The 27,102-nt window shown below is 38.8% G+C and overlaps 1 protein-coding gene across 5 annotated transcripts in view; it reads right to left on the bottom strand.

Annotated features, from left to right (window-relative positions):
- Positions 1-27,102, bottom strand: part of NR2C1 (nuclear receptor subfamily 2 group C member 1) — a 47,278-nt gene that overhangs the window by 17,690 nt on the left and 2,486 nt on the right. Inside the window, exons 2-7 of one of the 5 annotated variants that reach the window (XM_058023006.1) lie at positions 18,817-18,873; positions 15,817-15,892; positions 11,223-11,330; positions 6,621-6,851; positions 3,163-3,244; positions 1,040-1,219 (exon numbers count right to left, since the gene is read on the bottom strand). In XM_058023006.1, coding sequence (XP_057878989.1) covers positions 1,040-1,219; positions 3,163-3,244; positions 6,621-6,851; positions 11,223-11,330; positions 15,817-15,870 — 655 coding nt within the window. In that variant the 5' untranslated portion in view covers positions 15,871-15,892; positions 18,817-18,873. Of the gene's footprint in view, positions 1-1,039; positions 1,220-3,162; positions 3,245-6,620; positions 6,852-11,222; positions 11,331-15,816; positions 15,893-17,633; positions 17,714-18,816; positions 18,874-27,102 lie in introns of those variants that run through there. The other 4 variants (XM_058023007.1, XM_058023009.1, XM_058023010.1 and 1 more) reach the window with 4 other exon arrangements.

The following is a 27,102-nucleotide window of genomic DNA, read 5'->3' as shown; positions in this document are numbered from 1 at the left end:
GTGCTCAGTAGCTCTCACTTTGCTGAGAAAAGGCCAAGGATTCTTCAAGGGACAAATAACCCTCACTTAGGGAGCTACAGTCCAAGACCATGTTAAGTTTTCTTTCCTTTCCTTTCTCCACCCCACTGAGGAATGAGACTTCTTATCACCAAACAGTCCTCTCTCCCACTCACTATTCCCCCATGACCCAGAGATTATTTTCCTGCCTTCTGATCCCTAAGCCAAGTGATTTTGTTCTGCTTAAAAAGTCTTCTGTGGAGGGGCCTTTTCTTACTTACTGCCAGCTGAACTAGAGGGCAAAGATCCACTTTCACTGCCCCAGCTTTTCCTCCCTTTCTGAATTAATTTCCTCTGTGTTACTGATTTCTGCTGACAGAGGCAGGGCTGTAAGGAGGAAATGTCCACAGAAGTTCAAGAGGGTCAGTAAAGTAAGTGCAGGATGACAGAGAGCAGAGAACAAGACCAATACTGTATGTACTACAACAGTGTCACAGTATTAGGTCTGAAGAATTTGTGTTTTGTGTGATTTTCTGTGTATTTAGTATTCTGATACTGCTGTGATATTGCACTACCACTACATCTAATGTATGGAAAGCTAGAAAGGAACTTGGAATCTGCATGAATCGGTAACAACTGAACTGTAGGTCACTACGGATCTCTGCCTTGTGAATAATTGTCTCTGCAGAGCTTTGCCAAAAGTGAACAGCAATCTCAGTTGTGGAAAAACAAAGAAAAGTAGAGTTCAAAAAGTTCAGTAACTTAACTTGAACTGCACAAAAAAAATGCAGACATGTTTGATATTTGCCACATAGGAGTTACAATTCATTCACTTTCATCATGTGGGATGGAGCTTGCGAAGCTTTTAAAGCAAACACCTGAAAGCATTTAACATTCTGATACACCAAACTTCCTTAACAGGAAAAAGATACAACGATTTAAAAATCTGTAACCAAAATAACAATTTGTATCTATACAAAGCATATCTTTTGCAGCACGAAGCAGCTGGCAGGTGCAGCAGTTAGCTCCTATTCAGACTTACAATCCTGTTTCATGCCAAAGGCGATGCATCTCTGCAGCCTACAGTACTGGCAGCGATTCCGGTGGTGCTTGTTAATGACACAGTCCTTCGTTCCTCGGCACGAATAAACCAAATTCTTCCGTATGCTCCTTTTAAAGAATCCTTTGCATCCCTCACAGGTCACTGCTCCATAATGACGCCCTAGTTCCAAAGCAACAGAAAACGTGACATTAATTTTACAGTATCATATTCATTTTATGGACTTGACATTTATTAAAGACAAAGTATTAGCTATTTTACCCAGAAAAGGAACACTTGTTTTTCCCATTGCAGATCTTAAAATATACTGAGGCTATAAAACATAAAAAGCAAGAGCTGTTTTTCTAGTTCAGAGCTCTTAAACAAGATTTTACAAACAAGAAAGTTGCTTATCAAATTATTTCTTATCTGTTGACAGCAGTGTTAAAAAAGACTAAGAAAATAGGTAAGAACATAGCAAAAAAAAAAAAATTTATAGATTCCTCTAGTGATTTTCCTGTGATTTGTCATTACAATTTCAGCTGTTGAAATTGTATGCCTTAAATCTAATCCAACAATGGAAAGTGCAAACATGGCATTGACAGCATGAGGCAATCACTTCAAAGCTTTATTTTCACCTTTCATTTTCCTAACAGGGTAATGGTATGTCCACAGTTCTTGCAGTAAAGCATCAATGAAAGAATAATCTAAAAGAAGTACAATGTTTTTTTCTGAAGACCAGTTCTGCAAGTTTTATATATAATACAAAAATTTCTATAATATACTACAAAAAAAAGATTTTATTTTTAGAAGTGAATTATTTTGATTTTGCATAAAATAGAAACATTAATAAAAAGGATTGATGAAGGCATGTTTGGCAGTTACAACAATTTTAATTTATGAATCCTTGAAATACATATGGCACATTACAAAATAAATCACAAATATAACCTAATTTAGGAGAAAACATTTTAAGGTTCTTTCCTGAAGTTTCTAGAAATTCTGACAGGTTTTCTAGATTCCTCTATGACAACCTTTTTACCACTACTAAAATGTGAAATTTCAAAAGCATCGTATGTATTAAAAGAATATTGTCTGAAACATTTTAGTAGCAGCTGGATTATGAATATTCATTCTGCAAAGTAGCAGGGCTGCTTTTTCACCTACTCTTTTGATGTAGCTTCTTGGATTCCAGCTTGGAAGTATCTGCAAAGCAGTTTTCATGACAGTGCTTGTCACATGGGAGGCCCCCCAAAACCTGCAGCTGCTCAGAGGAAGATGGCACTGTCCCCAGAGCCACTACCACTGCCCAATATTCCAAGGCCAGCACAGGAGGAAAACCTCCTTGGATCTCCAGCCCCTCAAGGGAGACTCCAGCCCTCCTCTGGGGAGTCAGAGAAGCTTTAACAATTAGAACATACCAAACAGATCTTTGCCTTAAGTTTGGCAGAAATTTCCTTGAGATGGGTGAGGTCTGACAAATATTTAGAGCTCTAGCAACTGTATTTTTTATGTAAAACTTTGCCAATTTTTTGAAAAAAATATTTCATACATTTTACTTTCTAGCAAGTTTGCTCCCTGCTGAAGGGAGACCTCACAGTGGTCTGCAGGTTCCTCACAAGAGGAAATGGACAAGCAGGCACTGACCTACTCCCTCCAGAGCCAGGACCCAAGGGAATGGCACAAAGCTGGTCAGGGAGATTTTAGGTTATATTGTAGGAAAAAGGTTCTTCACCCAGAGGGTGACTGGGCACTGGAACAGCTCCCGAGGGAAGTGGTCACAGCACCAGCCTGGCAGAGCTCAAGAAGAGTTTTGACAAGGCTCTCAAGCACAGGGTGTGACTCTTGGGATGTCCTGTGCAGGGCCAAGAGTGGGACCTCAGTGACCCTTGAGGGTCCCTTCCAACTCAGGATATTCTATCATTCTATGTAAAACAACAATAAAGTCTATCCATGGATACTAGAGTACCACTTAGTGAAATTCTCCACTGCATGTATACAAATTTATACATGTATATGCAGGCAAACTGTTACACAGCTTCAGAAGAATTTCAAACTGAAATTCAGAAGAATTTCAAACTTTATAAAATTGCACCACCTTAAAAAAAAGAGAAAAAAACAAATACCTGATGCTTTGTCTCCACACACAACACACAGATCAAACACTTTATTTAGGCCCTGTTCATTGGGGGAGTTGTCCGTTAAAATCTGAAAAAAAAGTGTGAAATAATTTAATTTTTTTTTTTACCTATTAGAAATAATAAAATATATCTCATGCTCGTGTTTTTTGTCTAAGATAGGGGACTAAATCTACAAAGTATCATGTTTTCTTGATTACATCTAATACTGCCATGCCACTGTGCTCCCTTTCAGGAGGGAACAAGAGTTTTACTTGTAATGCTTTTGAGAAGAATTCAAGATCTCATTTCTCTAAATTCTACTTTTGCAAAATGGACTGACATTTTGATAAACTTTCAGCATCTGCATACTCTTACCATTTGTTCAATTTTATATTTATATACTAGTGGTTCATTGATAGTACAAAAGAGATGGAAGCACTGAACAGACCGAACAAAAAAAATTCCTTGCAAAGGCTACTAGACCTACACAGAGGTTTATTACCTTCTTTTTTTTATAATATACAAAATATGGACCAAAAGGAAATGTACTCTGGACACAACCTTTAATTTCCAACTGGTATATAGCTTGGCTTTCAGTAACAGTTTGACATTATTAAAATATTCTTGTCTCAGTCATATATCTCTGGCACCTGTAAAACTTTGTTAAGCCCATAATTTTAGAATCCCAGTACTACAGGGCAGGCACCAGAACATTTCACTTATCTTTGAAAACTATCCCACCACAACATAAATAAAGCACAGAAAAAAATCCATTTAAAAAAGGAACATACAAATCACAAGTAACAACCAAACATCATCTTGACATAGAAAAGAAAAAAATGTTCTTCTCATTCAAAAGAGAATATAGTTTAGAAGCTTTAAGACTTTTTAACTTCTACTGTGCCTTAAAGGGAAGCCAGACTCCATATTCTTGCTTTGCACGTTCAGAACAGCACCTCTGATAAAAAGGGAAGTAACCAAACCAGAAAGTACTCTCTCCTCCAGAGAGAAAATTTGGAAATTGTGGTTTTTAGAGTTTGGAACATAGTACAGACGTTGTATGTAGGAAAGTTTAACAAGCATACTTCTTTCTAGTTAGCCTTGTTACCAATACAGTCTCTGAGATTCATCTAGTATGTTTTCTTCAAAAAAGCACCAGCTTCTTAAGAAAAATAAGATGATGAGTTAAGAGAATATTAACCTATTGATCTGTCCAAATGTCCAGTATTAACATTATGTATTTTCATGATATTATAGAAAATATAAATTCTAAGTCCTTCCATAAATTAAAGCTGCACTGAAATGGGAAGTTCCACATAAGGAAGGACTACAGAATTGGCCCATGAGGAGATAAAAACCCCAGACTCAGAGAACTTATTAACTGACCTTGAACATGAAGAATAAAAATTTACTATTAATATGAAAAAGAGCCACTGAAGTTAAAATAGATGATGGGAGAAAGGGTCTTGCCAAATGAGTCAATGTAAAGATAAGGTGCAATAACAGAGAGGTTTTTGGCAGAACAAACAAATGGGCATTTCAAGTGAAGGCTACAGAAGAAGAAGAAAACAGGTGAAACTGGAGATGGAAAGATCATTTGAGGGAAAAAATACAAAAGATCCCAAAGGGATGCAGGTGAATGGCAAATGAATGGTACTCTGTATTTCATGGGATTTTAAATGAACAGAGGAAATCTCTACCCATACATATCCTAGGACAACAGAACAATTTAACTGGGGTGACAGAATACCCTGTTGCTTCTCAAACTGATCTATTTTCCCCAAATTATACAATCAGAATGACAGCTTTCAATTTTTTTACAGATTTCCTCTTTTCCTGAATTTTGCCTTATAAACCAGTGTGGCATACTTCTCATCTCTTAAGTTGTCTTTGAAAATAATTTTTATGTGGACTACTCATATCCCACTAGTTTATATTTTTGTTGAGGCATACCTAAAATACAAAGTGTATGATAACACTAAGCATGCTTCAGTGCCTCTCAACAGGATTGGCTTTTGCTACTGGTCCCATATTCACAGTAATCAAATTCTTTGGAGCAAGGATCTAGGGTGTCCATTTACAAAGAACTGTGAATTCCAAAAATAGTAATATTATGTAATACAGAGATTCTTTTAAGCTTACACAATGTGTAGGTAGTGAATCAGTGGACTCGTTCACAGAAGAGCACAAACTGGACAGTTAAAGAGTCTGCAGCTGAAAAGAGATTGCTTGAAAGAGGATTTTGTAGTGATCTATAAACCCCCACACAAATCCTTAATAGTATCTTCTAGTGCAAGAGACACCTAATTAAACAATTCTCTCAGATGGTCAAATAATCTAACATATTCATACAGAATAAAGCTTACATGATCTATATAAATAACAAAAAATGGTTGTTTAACTTTAATAGCAGCTATCAAATATGATGGTCTAACTGCAGTCTCCAAATCAGGTGGCTCCTCTGTATCATCAGCTAATGGAAGTAAAAGGATATGCTCAAAAAGATCCCTATTTACTTGGTCATCTTTTAACATTTTTCCTTAAGCAGCTGTTTATGGTCACAATGTTTAAGTGTTTGATATGGGACTAAATGGACTGCAGCTATCTGAATGCAGTCTGGGACTAAATGGACTGCAGCTATCTGAATGCAGTCTGGCCCATCACTGATGTACTGTAACAGCAGCATAAATGTGTCTGGGTGGAACACATGCAGTAACTGTACTGCAGCTGCATGCAGTACCCTCCTATTTCATGCTGAAGCAGGTCACATCTCCCAGCTCTCCTTGCAAGTTTCTGACACTCTTCACATCAGTGCCATGCCATCCCTGCCAGGCTGGGACAGAAAGCCTGGAAGCTGAAGGGTGGCAACTAAGGAAATGGCACATACAATGTGCATGGAGTAAGGTACACTGGGGACCAGCTAAGGGAGCTACAACCCTGCCTAGCTACAATATCACATCAGTAAACACAAAAGCATTATTGTTATTTCCTCACCCCCATGAAGTCATGTATTGCCCCACTAGTCTGAGCACTGCTGTGGACTACAATTCACACAGCTGAACAGCAGTTGCAACAGCGTGCAAAAAGGAAAACCAGCAAAGGGAAATGTTAAGAGAGAAGGACAATGGAGAAAAGTGAATGTTTTTCAACAATACATGAAAACAGATGGAGAATTAACGAGCAGAAATAAAGGACTGTTGGCATGGCAGAATCTGGAAATGACAATAAAAATAACTGTATTTCTCCTAATGTCATGAGCCAACATATAAATTTTAAAAGCAAGAAATTTACTAAAAAAAGCTTTTTCATAATTCTAGTAACCACAGTGAGTCGTAGTGCAAGGAAAATTATACTTAAAAAAAAAAACAAACCAAAAAGGAGAACCCAGACAGACTTATTTGGAAATAAAACATCTTTTCTTATCCCATTTGAATGAAAAATATGAAATAAAGTGGATTATCTACCTGGATGTGTTGTGCAGATATATCAGGGGATGCAAAAAACAGTTGGTTGACACCTGCAGCATCTGGAGTTGCTAGGATAACTTTTCCTGGAGTGGAATCTTGTCTGGCAAGGATCACCTTGCTTGGGGTAGAGCCATCATGATTTGTTAAGATGAACTGCTTGCCTGCTGAGCTCTGATCAAGTGATGTAACAATCTGAATCTTCTGGCCCGTCTGCTGATCTGTGACAATCTAATAATACATTTATCTCAATTGTTATGGTGATTTAACCTTTTGGACCCAATCCGGGCACTTGAAGAAAATGGGATTTTGCCTTTCACATTTGAGAAGCAGGATCATCTTCCCCTCCATCACACAAGAGTGAATTAAACTCAGGCAAAAACCTGGATTTTCACTGTATTTGAAACACATTTCAATCAAGGTGTTTGAAGTAAAACCTGAGTCTGTACTCAATTTTTACAACTGACACATGTTTTTACAACACTACTGAAACTCCTGACAATTCTAACATCCAGAACTCAAGGCATGTCTGTAGCTGAGCCCTAAGACCATCAGGTTATAAGAAATATTAAATCTTGAATTCACTGCTCTCTACATGAAGTGTCTGCAGCACCTCCAAGGTTTGGTTACTTAACACGGAACTTCTTAAAACCACAAGCGTGGATGTCCAAGTGAAACAAGTAAGCAGTAAACAGCAGGAAAAGCAATTATATTGTTGCACCTGTATATACATTTTAGGCTTCATTTTATGGGGACCTTTTTTTACACATACATTTCTAAATAAATTAGTGGAACAGAATCTCCTTCCCTGCCTTTTTTTCTTTTCTTTTTTTAAGGAAAAAGAACAGATCTACGGGGTGGTTTTCCCCATTTTATCCCTGTTTTCAAGCACAAATACAGCAGAATTTTATTAAATAATCCTCTACCTTCTGCCAACTTGGTCAGAAGATTATAATCCTCAGAGAAAATAATCCGGATTCTATATATATTCCATTATAAATCTCACTTATAGTCACTGCATATCTCCTTAAAAATGTCTATATGGAAAACTGCCTGGTTTATTCTGGAGACTAAGGAGAATTATCCTACAAAGACTGTTTCCTGCAAACTATTTTGAATTACAGATCAATAAAATGTCTCCTATTAACTTGTTTTTTAAACTGTAGACAAACATTTATGTTTATCTACACATGCCTACCATTCATATTACAGATAGGAATTTTATTTTTATTACAGATGACATTTATTTAGTTGTCCAATATTTACCATATCTTATTCCCCATAATTGGGGTGCCAGTATTAATTGTATTTCCTAGGTGGAGAACTATGGCACAAAGAAACTGAACGAGGCATAATTTCACATGAATTCTTTATCAACTTTGCTATTGCACCTTCATGACAGGCTTATTACTTTCTCTAAATGCCCAATGCCTGTGTATAGTTTGCATTTTAAAAAGATAAGCAGTGATGAGTATCCAATTTCAGCAGTTGTAACACAATATTGCCACTTTCAAATATTCATAAATCATGAGTTTCATTACACAAAACAAATGTGCTTCCTTCAGGTGGCCTTGTGCTCTTAACATTTTAACGGATCAAAACTCAAATCTTTTTCTCTACACATTATGATTAAAAGCATATCTAAGAGAAAACTGTAGGTAAATGATAACATTCTAAATGCTAAAGAACAGAAGTTACCATGGGATTTGGGGTGTAGGCTGAGAAGACAATGCTAAAACATGACAATAATTATCGACATGATAAATTTTCTGTGCAGTTTTTTCATATATCCTTATGTCTGGGACCACATACAGCTACAGTAGACCATTATTTCTTCTTTAAGTTCCTTTAGATTGGTTCTATATTCTTTAGAAGGCAAACTTCCTTGCCCTTTTCACTTCCCTTCATTCCTTAATTTAATTTTCTTTGTTCGATTTTCCTTCATTCACAATCTTTACTTCTCTTGTAATTTTTGGCTATTTCCAAAGTAGCTGATATTCCATTCCCCTTCTTTCCAAGCATCTAGCATCTTTCCAAGCATTTTATTTGGATTAGGAGAAATCCAATGTATATTATGCTCAACAGGGTGCATAGATGTACAAAAGCCAAACAGAACACTGCGCTGTTTTCTGAATCTCCAGACCTGCTCTTTGAAAGACACTCTTAACTAAAATCTGTCTCTATATCAAATCTTAAAAGTATAACTGAGAGTATCCCAAAAAGGTACATATTCCATCTAGTTTAGTTTATAAAAAGTATACCCAAAAACCAGCATGTCCCAAACACAAACTTGAAGTACAGCTGAAACTATTTTTGGAACATATATACTAAGTAATCTTTTTTCCTACTGTAGCCCAGCTGTGTAATTAAACAAATATATGTACTTGTAGATAAATATGGCAGGAGAGTAGGCAGAAGAACCACTGATACTTCACCCAATGCACTTCACCTTCTATTTAACAAATAGAGTCCCAGTCTTCAAATGGGCTCCTGCAATCCTAGGAGGGTGCCCAGGCAGTTTTCACTACATGATAAAGCAGGTATAGTGCTACATTAATATCCTTACACAGCTATTCAACCTGCACAAGTGATTTCTGCACCTGACAAGCATCTGACAACTGACAGAGCCATAAGAGAAAGCAGTTTAAACACTTAAGCACGTTCTTGATTGCAGCTGACTCTTATGGCCGTACACCTGCAAACCCCCACCTACACTGCAATGGGGACACTGAAAAGTGGAGCAGTTCAGCACAGCACAACAACTTGCAACACCTAAATGTCAAGGTAAGAGAAAAACATTGTCAAAGGGAAGAGGAAAAACATTTATCTTCTGACCACGAATCCACCACGAATCAGTGACAACACATTATCTTTCTTAATAACCTGAAACTCAATATTGCTAAAACAATAATATTATAAAACAGGAATACATCAATTCAGGATTGACTGCATACTACCCTCATGTATTTCAAATAAGCACCCTGATGATAATGGAAGATATTGTTTTCCTTTATTGCCTTTAAGCCTTGTTTGTTAACAAGTTTTGATTTCCATTTGAACATCATTCAATAAACACCTTGGTATCTGTGTGTTCCTATTTTACAAAAAAGAAAATGTCTAAACACAGAAAACTAATACACTTGTTTATAACAGGAGCAATTTAGTGCAGAATGCCTGTTGAGCAAATGTAACATTCAACTTTTCTCCCAGAAGAAATGCTATCATTCCCTAAGAGTGACTAATGAAACATGTTTTAAAGAATCTTCTACTGAGGATTTTCTATTTCATTGTTGCAGATAATTAGGTGCATTTAATAATAATAAAGGAAAAAATAATGATTGGAAATATAAACTCAAAATTATTAAAAGTAGCATTTATGTTGGACATTTCACAGAGATACATTTAGTCCTACAAACTACTTTGCTCTTCACATAAATTCTTCTCTGAGCAAAGTTTTTATTACTAAGTTTGATACTAGTGATGTTTGTAGATGTCTCTTGCAGGAAGGATGAGTGTTTTGACTGAGTGTTGTTCCACACACATCAAGAGACAACAGCCAAAGTGCTTACCATCCTTTTTGAAGACAGAATGTTGTTTAATTGATGAGCACAAATTAATTAATAAAAAGTACAGCTGTACAGGAAGTGAGAAACAGAGCAGAGGCAGCTGAAAGAATGAAGACCTACATGATTGGTAAGACATACCACAACTGGAGCACAGGTGGGGAGGTAAAAACTCTAAAAAAAACCCATATTGTATGGGGGGTGGTTGTGAAGAGCCTTGGAAGGTTGAAAGCTTGCACATAATGCACCAATACAGGAGAAAAACAGAGGACAATGTTTAGAGTGAAGCTGCTAAAAGAAAAAGCAGCCAAGATTATACTAGCAGCTGGCTCACTTAAATGTGTGCTTTTGTATGAACAACATATATCTGAGAATATTTTTTACATTTATTCTGCAGTTGATATTTTTCTCTACAATGAAAATGAAAAATATAACTGATTTGCACTGACTTCTAAGGCATAAAACATAAAATTTCATTCCCCAAATGTTCCTAGTCTCCATAAACACATTTCTCTGTTGATTTAAGTACCTACATTGCCAAAAACTTCACTACCCTCACTTCAACTGGAGGTTTTTACTTGACCAGGTTATGGACTATAATAACAAGAGATACAAAATGGGTTGGGACAACCAAAAATCAGTATTCTTCTCAGGCATTAAGTTTCTCTGCATTTTTTCATTACTTCAAAGATACAATGCAGCATTTCCCTCCCCACTTCTGCTCCAAAATGTAGAAATCCTCCAACTTAGTTGAACTACCAATTAGACAAAATATTCAACTTTCAAGGAATAGCTTCACCTGCAAAAAGTACTTTTCTGTTCAGTGATTTAGGATTTTTGTGATGTTAAAATTCTTACAAGGGAAAAAGAAAAAAATGAAAAAGAGAGGAAAGACTGGAATGCTGTTTTATTCCTATTTATACAGAAAGGGTCTCTGCCATCTGGGGCTGAATATTTACATTAAAGCAAGTAACAAGATGAAAACAAAAAAGAGCAAATAGCTCATGTCTGCTTTTAAAATGCATCAGATGAAGCATACCTGTATCCGCTGTGATAAAGAGAGGCCCGAATCTGCAGGGACAATCTGTATTCGCTGTGCTGCCCCATCCATTAGTGTCTGTGTACCACCTTCCTGGGAATGTGTAACCTAGAAAGGAGAAACAAATGTCATGGACTGACAACAGATAACACTATTTTAATGGAGCCACTACCTTAATGGAGTAAACCTTCAGGTTTCATCAGCTTCCAATTTCTCTGAACAAGGCCATGGAAGGTCTGACACTCTTATTCTATAAAAAATGTGAATGCTTGTAATCTAGTTCAACACTTTAATTTTTCTAATTCGAAGATTCTGATTTAGACCCATTTCAAAGTACCCTCCAATGTGAAATTTACAAATACTTTAAGTGAAGCAACTAATTGTTGACATGTCCATGTATGGCAACCGACCTGAATATTTACTACTGTTGATGTTCATGAGACACAATACCTACCACCATAGCTGTGCTATCTTTGCAATAAATGTACTTTAATGGCTCACTTGAAGTGACAGAAGGGTTTTTTTGAATGGAAACACAGCAATTGGCAGTTTCAATTCTGTTTTTCTGTTTAAGAATTCTATACTGGAGAACTATTAACAAAGGTAGGAAAAACTAATAAATTGTGTAAAGTTTGCAAACAGTGTATCTTGTATAAAATATCTGCGTGAATGCTCTCAAACACAATTTATTGAAGTATTTTAACAATTATCAGTATTTTTAAAATTCTTCACAGCCTACAGCCAATGGCATAGCGGGGAAGGTATTGTGTTATTCATTACAATATCTGTCAATAAAAATTAAGGACAGCTGCTATTTGTAGAGGCTCGATCAGAAAGGCCAGATTTTTTGCACTATAAAGAGAATTTCTCTTCACAGAGTTTACAGACACTTTCAACCTGAAATTTTTGTCTTAAATTCCCAGGTAACTCCAAAACATTTTTGTTATTCACAAAACTGCCTGCAACATACTACAAATCTCTATTACCAATAATTCCCAGTATTTACACCATTATACCAATACATCTCTGCACCTCATTGCCCCTCTGCCCCTCCCAATTAATACAGAGAATATATATGTATATTGCAGTCAAGGTACTATTTCATAACAGTTTGTGAGGCTTTTTGTTCCTCCTGGATCAGCTTCCTGATTTTGCAACCATACCATCATCTAAATGTTAGTATCAGCAGACAAAAGCAGGCCAGAACACACAGCTCGAGGTCAGTATGAGAGAGGGATGGGGAGGAGGGTAAGACTTCCCCTTTAGCAGAAATACAAGCTCCCATTAGCCTATGTTGATTTTGACATTTTGCCCCAAAAGGTGCTACTTTTGGTAGCAATCTCATAATTTACTTGCTCCTCTCCCCTCTGTGTAGCAGGGAAAACTGGCTGGTCAGTGATTTTGTGATCTGGCCCTGGACACCGGTGCAGGCTGAAAAGCAGCCCAGCAAACAAAGGCTATTCTTAGCACAGATCTTCTTCAATCCAGTCTCCACAATGCTCAGAAGCAGATGCATCAGAGCAAATGAGTGAGGCTAATCTGCTGGGGAGATTACTTAAACTGCCAGCACCACCAAAAGAAATGCTTGTCAAACTACTGCTGAGTCATTTCTGGACACTGCTTTCTAAAAATACCCAATTTTTCTGAGTGCAAGTACTTTTAAATAATATCTGCTTCTTTGCTTAAGTAAAGGACAAAAAACTGTTCATCAACCAGCAGCATTTTCAGTTCAAGAGAGGTACTTTCAAGCACTGAAGTTCTGCATCAGCCACTCAAATCGACAGGTACATGTGGTGATTCAGAAATTATTAAAGTTTTATGTGCATTTACCTTTGCTTTACAAAATAAGCTACATATTATAGAACTGCTTCACATTTGCTCCCTTAAAATGCCATGATCCACATGTACCTTTTAACCCCACAAAATGTCAGCTTGACAGTTTAACTTCTATGCAGAACACAAGGTGTTTTATTTCAGTTAATATTGATAAGAGTAACTGCAAAATTTGTTTAAAATTGTACTTTTTATGTGCGACAGACTGTTTCAACAATGATATAGCTTTCCTCTGTTACAGCAAACTGGCAGGACTGTGGAAATGAACCACCACAGACTTAGTTATTCCAGCCAGAGTTTAAAGAAAGAATGCTCTTGGCAGGTAGCTTGGCTACATGATTCAAGAAATGTATTCTTGATACAGAAATAGGAATTATCTTGCACTGAGCAAAAGATGACTAGCAGATGGCAGAATCTGAGCAACAACAATCACTGCACAATGCTCCATACACACAGGGTTATATTTTGCTTCAATGTTTTGCTTTCATGTAAAAAGCCCTAAATTAAGAAAAGTATGCTTGTGAACACCATTGTAAAACTGTTGTGGTAATTTTGTGATTTAAAATGTTTCATGAACAACAATTAGCATTATTTTAAAAATCAAAATCTATGTACAAAACACTTCTGATCATTATTTCAATGCGACAGAAGCATTTCCATTATCCTCAATAGAGGAAAACGTTTTCCTTTCAGGTCTTCTTCCTTTCAGGTTCTACTCATGTAAATTTTTCTTGTAAATTCAATTAAAACTACTTCAACAAGAGTATTATAAATGTTAGCAAAAATACTGCTGAAGCTCTCTAGACCTTAAACTATGATTTTTCAGTGATTAGGAATGCCACCAAGCAATTACAGCCTGTATGTAAGCAGGAATGTAAGTTATTGCATGGAGGCCCCTGTGAGAGTGCTTTCCTTGCTGATTCCACCTTTCAGACAGCACATTCATGCATGGCATGGACCTGTGACAGCAATTTTGGCTTAAGGAGTCTCAGTTTGCACTGCCCTCAGGGATGCTTTTCAGTCCTTCCAACCACGCGCCTGGTTGGGCCGCACCTTGTACGAAATAAGGACACTGATCACAACCAACAGGGAGATGACCTTCCTCCCCTATGCTGTCATTCATTTTTTTCCTAGTTTTGCCCACAGCATGATGACACACAGAGCTTACATGAGCAAGACTAGCACAGGGTGAGAATAAGTGGCTAAGTGAGGACTGGGGAATGGTTAAGCTGCACTGCTGCCAAATACGGTGTGACCATCTTAGTCAGTAAAACCTTGCTAAAGCACAAATCCTAATCTCCACTGCTGACAAAACAACAGCCATGAAAACTGTACAGCTGTGATTTCACCATGAACAAGAACAGCTACAGCTCTCTGCAGCACTGCACCTTCACTCTGCCTGTTTTCTCCCCTGCCTTCCTTTGGCTACCAGTCATCTTCTTTGTGCTGGCTCTGGTAGTCGCAGGAGCCTTCTCAGACCCTACTCTATGCTAACCCAGCAGAAAACTTTCCACTTGTTTTGGCTGGGTTATTAGCTTGCTCTTGGTGGGGAAATTAATAAGGAAAGAAACAGAAAAAGGACCCTGTCTCTCCCATGGTACTGAGATACTAAGTCACCTCAGTGTGTCCTGGAATCACATTATGAAATTGAGAAACAAACCCCAGAGGCAAACACCTTCATCACGCCATCCTGAGGGGAATGTACACTTCAGCTAGCTTTGACTAGCCTTGCACTGTCAAAACCAAACCAATTTCAACAGGAAATACAGCCCCATTTAGACCTCAACAAAGAATTACAGCCCCAAAACAAAACTGCATTAAACACATGTTCTCACCTAATGAAGAGGACAAGTAATAACAAGCAAACATCCCATAAACCACTTATGTCTTTTGAGATTGCCTTAGCAGCACTCAGAACAACTTGTGCTACAAAAATAAAAGCTGTGAAAATTTATTCAGGGTAGAATTAACCATCCCATCCCCCACTCCAACCTTTCCATCTGAAATCAATGCTGAGAGGAAATAAAATTACTTGATAAGTAAGTCTTGGATTCTTGTCTAGACAAGAATCCAAGAGTGGATATTTCAAGCCAAAAAATAACATTCATTATTGAAGATAAATAAATTACTGCCTCTGTCTAATTTTACAGTGGTGTTAATTTTAAATAGTCTATGCTATGCTGAAATTTTCTAGATAACTATGTATACCCATATCCACACTCCCAAACTATCTGTGCATCTCTGGCAGTTCTCTGGCTGCAGTGCACAGATTCTGCACATAGGTCACACAGAACCAAAACCAGAAATCTGCAGAAACAGGAGCTCAATCTTTCTTTTGATACATAGCAAGCACATATATCTGAAAGTGAAGAACATGGCAAAATTTACTAGTGAAGCCAAAAATGACAAATGAAGTAATTGCATAGTTGTGTCCTGACTTTTTAAACTAAAAGGGAGTAAAGCAATTACACAACCAGATGGCTCTCTGAAAACCACTACAGGCTCAGACAGCAAGCTGAAAAGCTAGTGCCTTAGTGGAAACCCTGCTAGATTGTTCTTAATTTTTGTGGGGCGCACTTTGGCAAAAAAGGCTTTGCAGTGTAACTTTAAAATGGACATAGTAGGTTCTTCCTCCTTCTGAGGGAAGTGTCCAGAAGCCTTGTCTGTATCAAAAATTTTCTTTCATGATTTGGGCTTTTACATGTCAGTCTGTGCATTTTATTATTCAATTTCTCTTAAATAGGACTCAAAATGTATGTACCTCTCCCATCTGCTGTTCAAAAATTTGATGGGCCAGTTCCTCTATGGTTGCCATGATCTTTAATCACCAGAATTTCCTGTCAAAGAAAGGAAAGAAGATGCTTAACATCTGTAGTTTCAAAAGTAAAAATATTCTGGGGAAAATATAGTTCACGTAAGTGCGTTCACGGTTGTATGAAGATGACATCCCTGCAGAATTAAAGTTTGCTTATACTATAAAAACAAATAATTTGCTATTTGAAAACCTTGTATTGTTTTATTTAAATAACTCACACAGAGACTTCCTATTTTTCCTCTTCTGCTTTTCCAACAAGCAACAATAAAATCACTGTGAGAACAGAAGTCTATTACTGACCATGACATCAGCAGGTCCAGGTTTAACATCTTAAAAAACTGGAACACAGGCGGTTTTTGTTAATGTGAATCAAGAGGGGCAAATCTAACTTCTGGACCCATACAGATTTTTTAGTATCAACTGGAGTGCTTGAAGATCAATTTTGTAACTAACAGGCAGCAGTACTTGGGACACAGAAGACAAGTGTTTAAAAAAAAAGATGATGTTTCATTATCAATACTGCAGCCACAGCATGAGCCCAAACCTTCCTAAGAAGAATTTTGTGGGGTTTAACAGACACTGCTACATTAATGCAGTAAAAAGGATTCAGATGCATGCCTTGTTTATTTGTCAAGGCATACATTATGTGTTATATTATTGATATACAAATATTCACCAGGCAGTACTTAAAAGGAACATTCACAGATTATAAAGCACCATATAAACAATTTTACTGACAAAAGCAAATTAAAAACACTACAATACCTACCTCTTGTATGAACAAAGACTACTCTTACTCTAATACTGGCTTTTTATCTTTAACTTTTCTGGAACTCCTACGAATTACCAACTCCTCAATGAAACTTGAAACCTCCCCAATGAGCCATGCAAATAAAAAAATAACTCACTTTTAATTCAAGTTTGACTCAAGCTAACTCTGCTCTTAAAACTGGAAAGAGAAATATTTTTTGACTAGAGCAAGAATTGCAGGCCTTGGAGGTGTGCCCAGTGGTATACTAAAGCCCAAATAATGTGTGAAAGAGGAAATACAGAAATATTTGTGCATTAGACTATTCTTAATCACTCACTAGCATGCTGCATTATTAGTTAAATTAGGACAAAAGATAACAGGCATGCATATAGAGATATGATACTGAAGCTTATGCTGAAATCATTATCTCCTAGGAAGATCTAGGTGTTAGCATCCTTGCAGGAACACTCTATTAGCCCACTTCTGCATCCAGTGAGCTGTAGCACAATCAGTATTCAAAGAGCACTTGGAATTTTCAAGGCAGGCAATGTGGCTTATCAATGTTTTCTTCTTTTAAATAAAATACTAGCAATCAAATATTGTACTGTTAACATACAGAGTGCCAGAAATGAGTGCTACTTCATTACACAGTAACAAAGAAATCACTTTGAAGTATTAATTTGCACCAGCTGGTTAGTTCTCCTAAATCAGATGCAACTGCCCTCATGTCAAGATGTGAGCTAAGTAAAACAGCTTAGCTTGAAGACTCAAAGTGATTTAAACTGGCATGTTTCACCTTGGAGCAGTGAAGGAATACATTTGTATGCAACTACAATGCACCACTGGGAAACTGGCTCTCAGAGAGGCATAAACCTGGCAGAGAATTTTTGAAACTTATCTAAAACAGACTCATTTGAACTGCACTTGCATGAACACAGGACAGCAGGTTCACAAACAAGACTGAACTCTTATGATGAAGAGGAAGCTGGAGAAAAGGGGGAACCTATCCTACCTCTTCATGCTGTCTGGAACAAGCACAAGGTGGTTCAACTTAGGGATGCAGAACCAGCTGTCAAAGCTACACAAATCATGAGTTTGAGGCATGCACACACTGGAAAAGGAATGTACTCACTATTATTGACAAGAATTTACATATTACACGGTGTTTTATATTTGCACACTTGCACTTTCAATTCGCATAAACACTAAGAAGTAGATTCTTCTGTGTCTTGTTGCTTTATTTAACTCAGCGATCCCTAAAGCAAAGGGCACTGACAAAATCAGTATTTGTAACACCAGTACTCTGTACTAAATATCTAAATTGAAATCACCTCCAATAAACCATGTACCTTTGCTCTGAAGAGCATGTATAACAGTGAAAAAAGATCAGCTTCAATATTTCAAGTATAAACTCTTAGACAACATTTCATGTTGCAGATCATGTTGCAGATACGGAGAGCTTAACTAGGCATTCCTATCCCATTTTCCATTTTTTGGCATATAATTTCATCTCTTCATGTGCTAGCATACACATAATGCCTGAGAAATCAGTTCAAGTAACTGAACTGGCAGAAACTTATTTCTTACTTGCCCAGTCAAGGAATAATTTCAAAAGCCCTTTGAACAGAATTTACAACTCACTCCCAGGAAGGAGGTCCTGCTCACCCTGACCAAGCTGCAGTGGTCTTGACCCCACTTTTCCAGTAGGATAATTAAACTCACTAAAAGGAGAGGCAACTCAGCTGGCAGAAATGCACCAAACATCATCTAGGTAAGCACAATGAAGTTGATTTCTTTTGCAGTCAGATTCATTCTATTGCAGCCAGAAGGGAGAATATGTTGTTATAAGTCAAGAGAGGGAGGAAAAGAAGGAAGACTCAAGGAGGATCTTCATTCCATTGTTACTGGTGGGAAGCAGGCAATTCAGTTGAACTGCACCACAAAACTCTCCCATTGGTTTTGGCCCAGTCAGCTGGCTGCCACAGGTCACTCCGGAGTCACACAAGCCCACAGGCACCTGAGCGAGAAGCCAGGTCCTCCCTCTCAGGAGCAGCTGTGTTAAGCTGTTCATCTTGTGCTGGGGACAGGGGAGCAGGACAGGTCAAGGGGAACTATCTACAAATTCTCAGCTAAAATCTACAGATTTTTACAGCAAACTCAGCCGTAAAAGGTTTTGTAGTTCTTATTTTGCTTACCTAGGGTATCTGTGTTAGACTTCCCATCAGGTATGCTTAATCACTCTTTAGACATCCCTGCAAGGAATTAAGCAGAAAAAAAATTGCTTCAGCTGTTTTTCTTCTATTATGTAAATTTTAAAATTTAGCACATTTTTCATATTTTTAAAAGCTTATTTTCCTGAGTTACTCCAGCCAATATTCTCAGTGGCTGAATTGTTTCACATGAAATAATCAATATATTCTTAATTCAAAGCTACCTGAAATTGAGAAATTTTCCATAAACACCTCATAACCTCCATTTCCCAGCAAAGAAAATTACTTGAGGGATGAAGGAAAGGCCATGGATATTGCTTACCCAGAGCCTAGCAAGGCTGAGACGTGACACCATCTGCCCCAGCATTCTCCTGGACAAACTGGCAGCTCATGGCTTGACCAGGGTTCCCTGGGTAGAAATCTGGCTGCCTGGCTGGGCCCACAGTGGTGGTAAATGGAGCTACATCCAGCTGCTGGTCAATCACCAGTGGTGTTCCCCAGAGCTCAGAACTGGGATCAGCCCTCTCCAGCACCTTTACCAATGATCCACATGAGGGGATCAAGGGCACCCTCACTAAGTTGGCAGATGACACTGAGCTGGGCAGGAGTGCTGACCTGCTGGAAGGTAGGAAGGCTCTGCAGAGGGATCTGGACTGGCTGGATCAAGGGGCTGAGGCCTGGGGATGCTGATCAATAGCAGCTGAACATGAGCCAGCACGTGCCCAGGTGGCCAAGAAGGCCAAGGGCATCCTGGCCTGGATCAGCAGGGCTGTGGCCAGCATGACCAGGACAGTGTCCCTCCGTACTCAGCACTGGTGAGGCCACACTTCACATGTCATGTCCAGTTCTGGGCCCCTCACTGCAGGAAAGCCTCTAAGGTGCTGGAGGCAGTCCAGAGGACAATGGAGCTGGAGAATGACTTGGTTGTTCAGCCTGGAGGGTTCAGCCTGGAGAAAAGGAGGCACAGCAGAAACTTACTGCTCTCTACAAGCACCTGAGAGGAGTGAAGTTGTACCAGGGGAGGTTTAGATTAGATACCAGGAAAAATTTCTTCACTGAAAGAGTAGTCAGGCATTGGCACAGACTGCCCAGCTGGAAATGCTGTCCCTGGAAGTGTACAGGACCAGGCCCAGTGACAATCACAGGGATGCTGGGTTAACAGCTGAATTCAATTTCTTTTCAACCTTAATTATTCTAAGTATCATCAGTCTGAGTTTTGATCTTCAATAACCAGAAGTGATCTTCAAGGTGTTCTCATCTAATGTGAATCTTCTTGCTTTCAGAAATGCTTTTTTCCATGCTTGTCAAAACCATGCCATACACATTCAAAGGACACACCAACATATATATGAGAAATGTTTATTGCTAGTATAGGAAAGAAGTAGATGGAGTCAATTAATTGCCAGGTTTTTCCTTAGAACAGTCTCTTCTCCTTTCAAAATGAATGAGACAAACCATGATAAACCAAATTTTATTCAGATATTTAAGACTGATAATCACATTTTTACATCCTTTCTAAAGTTATCTAGAACACTGAAAGGAGGAAACCTGGAATTCTACAAGACCAGAGACCACAACATAAAAAAAGCTGCACATAGTTTTTGGATCTGCTTTATAATGTCCAACAGTTAAAAGAACTGTAATATTAGTTGTATTATGACTAGAAGAGAGAAAGGAGAGCCAAGGCTCCTGCCAACACACAAGCATTATGTTGTTTACAAACACTGCCCAAATAATTTTTGCTTTATTTATATTTCACTTTGAATACTCCTGCAAAAATTATTTTCAACTGCTGCTGTTTCAACCAGCAAGCCTACAGCTGCCTATAACAAGCACTACTCATTTGGTCTACTGGTTTCCCTTTTTCACATCAGACCAAGATCCTTGCCTTTACTTTTACCACAAAATTTCTGAAAAATGAAGTGGTAAGAAGTTCTTTGTCCCACAGCCATTTAGCCACTGACACTGTCACAGCTTAAGCTCTTACTTCCTTCTCTGACTTTCTACCACTATAATCTGACACACTGTAAAACTACAGAACAAACATAACCTTTCTAAAATTTTCCTTTAAAAAGATGTGTTGCTGACAACTATGTCAAATGTCAACATGATTAAACCACTGCCTCTGCAAATGTACAATACATCCTAGTTTGGCAGCCTTGTATTCCCCTAGTCCGAGATGATACCTTTGTTTATTTTCTTATTTCTGGGAACAGGGAAGAATCCTCTTCTCAGAAGATACACAGCACAGAAACATTTTGCTTCTGTTGCTCTAGGTAGAGAGTAACACAAATATCAGCATTGTACTTAGACTGATTAGACCTGCTCTACAAGGATGATCACTGCACTTGTTCTCAAATTTATTCCTTGACTGCTTGACACCATTACTTGTCACGTAATTAAATAAAAAATGAAGCTGTTTCAAAAACATTTGAAAAAAATAATAAGCAGAATTATACATCCATCTCTTTTCCTTAAAAAAGCTCAATCCCCCCATCCACCAGAAGCACCATCTAAAAGCAGGCACTTTGACAGAAGGCAGGCATTAGACTTCCTCTTAAATGCTTTAAAATGCATTTATTGCTTTTCTGTTCAATCTTCAGACTCAAAATGCTACCAAAATATTTTTGTGCGTAAGTTACATACTGTTAGTTTATTTCCCTAGTGAATGAGTTAGTGAGCCTTCTTGACAAGACTCAGTATTATTTTTAAATGCATCACTGTCACCAGTTAGTACAAACAGGGTGGTGGTGAATCTGGCATCATCAAGTCCAGTGGTGTTCCACTGTTATGTAAGCACCCTGTAGGCCACCACAGCAGTGGAAAACTGTAATTAGCTTGCACCAATTAAACCCCTCATCTCTACCTCCTCCTCAGCTTTTATGTGCTGAGGAAGGAACAATTATCAAGGTTTTTGTCAAAATAATTTATGAAATACTTACTTTTTAAAGTATTTCAGGCTTACTTCAACTGAACTGGGTCAGGAAACATTCATTCCCATGAGAGCAGACAGCAATTTTGAGGGTTGGTAGTCAGAAGCACTAACCTCTCCACTAGTACAGTTAAGTTATACCCAGAAGACCATTTAACTTAACCTTCTCCAGGGACAAAAGTTACACAACTTTAATTGTCTTAGTAGGAGGTTCCTATTAATAGCATTTTTAGATATCATACCTGTGTAGACTAAGAACTTTAAAAGTAGTACCAGGAAGAGTATTTCTTTAAGCTTTGATACTCAATTTGATATAAAAGTCAACATCTCACATTTTATTACGCTACACTGTTGGTACAGCTGGCCCACTATCAAGTGCCTTGATTCTAATGTAATGTCCTTTAAATGAGTAAGAACAAACCACAACAGCATGAAAACATAACGTGTGAAAATTCTGTCCATTCCAAAGATCTTCAGTTTACTTTGGAAAAAGTACTGCATAGCCCTGACCAGTTTTACTGCCACAAAAACAATGTTTGTAAAATTTTAGTAGTTTACTGGCACTGTTAAACCAGTTTGACTCTATGTATGGAGTGAATAATGATTCTTCTAATTACTAAGTATGGATTGTGTCTTAATACAGGGGTCTTTCCTAGATGAAATCAACCTGTTAAACTAATGAAGATACACAAGTATGTTCTAGATACTTTATAGGTACAAGTACACTAATTAGTTATGACTGCAGAAGTTACTGTGAACTTCACTTTTTGTTTTTATCAGTGTGCTGGTTTTGGCTGGGGGAAAGTTAACTTTCTTTGCAGTAGCTGGTATGGGGGTGTGTTTCAGATTTGTCACGAACACAGGGCTGAGAACAAGAGATGTTTTTGTTATTTCTTACAGCACTCACATACAGCCAAGACCTTTTCTGCTTTTTGTGCTGCCACACTGGTGAGGAAGTTGGAGGTACGTGGGAGATGGGTGGCAGATACAGCAGGACAGGTGACCAAAGGTATATTCTGACCATATGACATGCTCAGCATATAAAAATGGAAAGAGGAAGAAGGAGATGGAGCGCTGCCATGTGTCTCCCCGAGCAGGCATTGCACATGATAGGGCCCCCCCTGCCATCACATAGGATATTCAGCCAGCAGCCTGCCCTGGACATGGCTGAACACCTGCCTGTCAGCTGGACACAGTGAACTATTCCCTGTTTCACCTTGCCTGTCTGTGTGGCTTCTGCTTTCCCTATTGAACTCCCCTTATCTCAACCCATGAGTTTTCCAGCTTTTACCCTTCCATTTCTCTCCCCAGTCCCACTGGTGGGTGAGCGAGCAAGTGGCTGCCTGGGGCTAAACCATGGCACACAGTAAATACAGGAAGGTCAACATGACTTTTCAGGAAAGCTCAAAAAGTGAATATAACAGAAAACCAACTGCAAAAGAAGTGGAAACAATCTCCTGTAGAAATACTGCTTCAATACTGAATGATTTCAATATACCTCAAAGTCAACTAAGGATTTTAGCTCAGGTCATGACATTGGGCTTACAGGTACTCTGTACCTTAAAATGGAAACTAGTCCTCACTTCCATTAGCAAACTAATCATATACTAATTAAGAATTCAGCATAGCCTGTGCCAAACTTGTTTAATAAACCCCTACACATGGAATAGAATGCACTTAACACTCCCTCTGTGATTAAATGTGCCTGAGTTAGTGCTTAAATAAGTTAAAGACCCCCCTCAAGATTTCTTTATATGTTAGAGCAGTATTCTGCAATGCTTTACAGACAGTGAATTAAACCAAGGAATTCAAACACATTTGTGGGACAAATGATGGATGCCACTGTTCAGTTCTTCATATAGGAAAAGCTCAATGAACACAGCAAGCTAAGTGAGCTATTCTTGGATTATTGTTCTATAAACCACACTGTTCAAGAGGGTACAAGAGTTGGCAGATTTAAAGGAGTAAGATTCTCTTTATTAATGAACTGAGGAATATTACGTGACCCTTGACACCCAGTTAGATACTGTTTTTTAAATTCATGAGACCAAGATTTAGACAGTGCATATATAAGGGTAAGTAACAACACAAAACTGAAGCAGCTGGACCTGCAGGCAAACAAGGGAAAATGAGACACTTGTAAAAGCATAAGGGAGTAATTAAAAAGCACAGAGCAATACAGAAAGAGATGCATTTGTAGGCATGCCTGTGCAAATAATTTAAAATCAGTGCTCTCACTATCTTTTTTTTGTAAGCAAGTACTACACCGGGAGGAAACATGAGAAAACAATCACTAGGATAAATTTTCAGTTGACTAACAAATAACTTTTACAGTTTGGGCCACCAAAGGGATAGCCCCACTTTTAGGCCTTGGCTTCTGCTTCTTTTGTCATGGCATCTCTAGAACCTGCCCCATCAGCCACAGCCGAGCTGACTTAGCTCACTAGTCCCACAACCAACTGGGAAAAGGAGGAGGAAAGGCAAGTGGAGTCTACTCCCAGGAGCACTGGCTACATGCCAGAGCTAGGTAAGGACACAGCCACTTAGTCAGGTAACCTGCCCTGTGTACTGTCAGCCAGAGCCTCCATCTCTACCTGAAGCCTGCAAAAGGAAAAAATTATAAAAAATCATAAACTGATTCCCTACACCAGAGCTGAAGCTGCACCATGAACCAGGACCGGGAAGCTCATCTGAGCCAAGGCTTCAGCCAGGTCCATTCCAGCTGCCACAGAAAGATCACCCTAACACATCACAGCAAGGGCAAACCCTTCTTTCCAAACACTTGAAGGCAATACCTTCTCTATGGTACAATTACAGTATTTCATGGGAGGTAGCCCCACTGCTGGCTTTGTTCCACTCTGCATTTGCCTTCATGGCTGTACAGCTGTAAACTCATCTTCTGACTTTATTCACCCTGCACCTAACAACACACAACACAGGAAAAGCAAGTAGGACCAGAATCAAGATCAGTTCTTTTTGGTAAAAAGCCCACAATGTTACACCAGCTTATCTATAATGCCAAATTGCCCTTTCAGGCGTTATGCAAGATGACCATTTGGAATATTCTCTGAACTACAACCACAGATGAGGCAGTTGATAGATACATGAAGATACTCTAGAGAAATCAGCAAGCCTCTTCAACAATACTACCAATATGGGCCTTACAAACTTGCACATCTGCATATCCATGGCAGCTTCCTTCAGATTAAAAGGAAAAACAAAACAAAAAACCCAAACAAAGAAGCAAAACCCTCATACAACAAAAGTGAGTTTCTCACACATCCTTCCAGTAAATCACTGTTGACACTGACCCATGTAAAATGTTCTGGGGGATGAACTGATCAAGAGCAGCCCTGCCAAGGACTTGAGGATTCTCTTGGATGAGAGGCTGGACACAACAATGTGGACTGGCAGCCCAGAAAAGCAAACATGTCCTGGGGCTGCATCCAAAACTACATGGCCAGCAAGCTGTGGGAAGGGATTCTGCCCCTCTGCTCCTGTGAGACCCCACCTGCAGGGCTGCATCAGCTCTGGGCTCCCAGCAAAGGAAGGACATGGAGCTGCTGGAGGGAGCCCAGAGGAGCTCCCAAGATGATGAGAGGGATGGCACACCTCAGGCTGAGAGAGCTGAGATTGTTCAGCCTGGAGAAGAGAAGGCTTAGGGTGACCCAGCAGCAGCCTTCCATACCTGAAGGGAGCCTACAAGAAAAATGAAGAGGGACTTCTTACAAGGGTATGTAGTGACAGGCCAAGGGGGAATGGCCTCAGATTGAAGGAGAGCAGGTTAGATTAGACATGAAGAAATTCTTTACTGCAAGGGTGGGGAGGGACTGGAACAGGTTGGCCAGAGAAGGTGGAATGCCCCATCCCTGGGAACATTAAAGGCCAGGCTTGATGGGGCTCTGAGCAAACCAATATAGTGCATGGCATGCCTGCCCATGGCAGGGTGGTTGGAACAAAATGATCTTGATGTTCCCTTCCAACCCAAGTCACTTTGTGATTCCCCATTTTTTTTCCTTTGTTATCAACTACACAGGATTAGATTTTGTTAAGTGGGTGTGGGTGTGTGTTTGGGAATTTTTTTGGTTTGGTTTGGGATTTTTTCAATTCCTATAAACATATGAAAGGCACTCAAAAAAAAATCTTCATATTAAGTCCAATTAAGAATCATGTTGACACACTGTCCTGCTAAGACTTCAAAGGAAACACATTACCACACTAAATAGGGTAGTTCTCACACCACAAAGTTACTGCTAAATTACAAACAGCAACCTCAACTTATTTGGAATGAAATAACCGTTTATGAGGGCTCATATGACAATAGCAGAGGGTTTGGCATTAGTTTTGTAGTGGTTTATATTTTTCAAGTTTCCACTTTAACTTCTGACAAAGGCATTCAAATACTGAGCTTAGTCCAGCCTGGCTTGCTACCAAGTTGGACAAAAGTAATTTAAATTACATAAATGTAAACAGCCTTTTAGAGAAGGCCTGGCAAAGTCAACAAAATTAATCTAAATATTGATACAGAAAGGCAGTTCTTAGACCATGATCTTCAGGAAGGAATGTGTTTCCTTACAAAATCTGCAGCCCTGCATCATCACATACACGAGACTCAGCACAAGCCATCTTCCAGTCTCAGAGAAGTGGAATTTTAAAGAGCTTCGTTTTACAAAAAATAAATCTTTTGCTGATTTAAGATTTTGCCAAGTAATGCAGTGATCTCTGGAATTAAAAGCTGATGACCGAAGGTTAAAAATATGGACAGGTCTGCATACACAAGAGTAAGAATTTAATTAACTGTACCTTTACAGTTTTATCCATAAAATTCTACTGATAGAATTCTGTTTTGCAGCAGGTTACTTTATCCCAGTAATGTACAGGCACAAGATCAAAATGCAAAAAGCAGCTTGAAGCACCACTGAGGAGGAAAAAAAAAACCAACTTTGCCAGAAAGTAAGGCAGGTACAGGCTAGTTTCCCCTGATGGTCACTGCTGGCTGCACACTGCAGCCTGTGTGTGACAAGAAGCAGAGCTGTGCCAGCCAGAGCCTGGGGGTAACCCTGCCCAGCAGATTACTGCTGCTTCACAGGGCATGGCAAACCCACCACAGGCTCCCTGGTCCCCACCAGCCAACACAACTCAGGTTAGCAAAGGTTACTATTGAAAGTGCTTAAGACAGGACAGCTGCTGAAGCAGGACAGACACACAGACCCTGTACCAGCTGCAGCACCTGCCACACTTCGTGCACAGCCACAACAAACATGGACAAGGTAAGATGTGACACTGTTCTGGTCCTTACATACAGCTGAATTCCTTATTTGAGCTTGAGGTACTGCTTC

This window comes from Melospiza georgiana, chromosome 4 (assembly GCF_028018845.1).
Source record: "Melospiza georgiana isolate bMelGeo1 chromosome 4, bMelGeo1.pri, whole genome shotgun sequence".
Classification (NCBI taxonomy): domain Eukaryota; kingdom Metazoa; phylum Chordata; class Aves; order Passeriformes; family Passerellidae; genus Melospiza; species Melospiza georgiana.
Note: the sequence above shows the minus strand (reverse complement) of the source record. Positions and strands in the feature narration are given on the sequence as shown.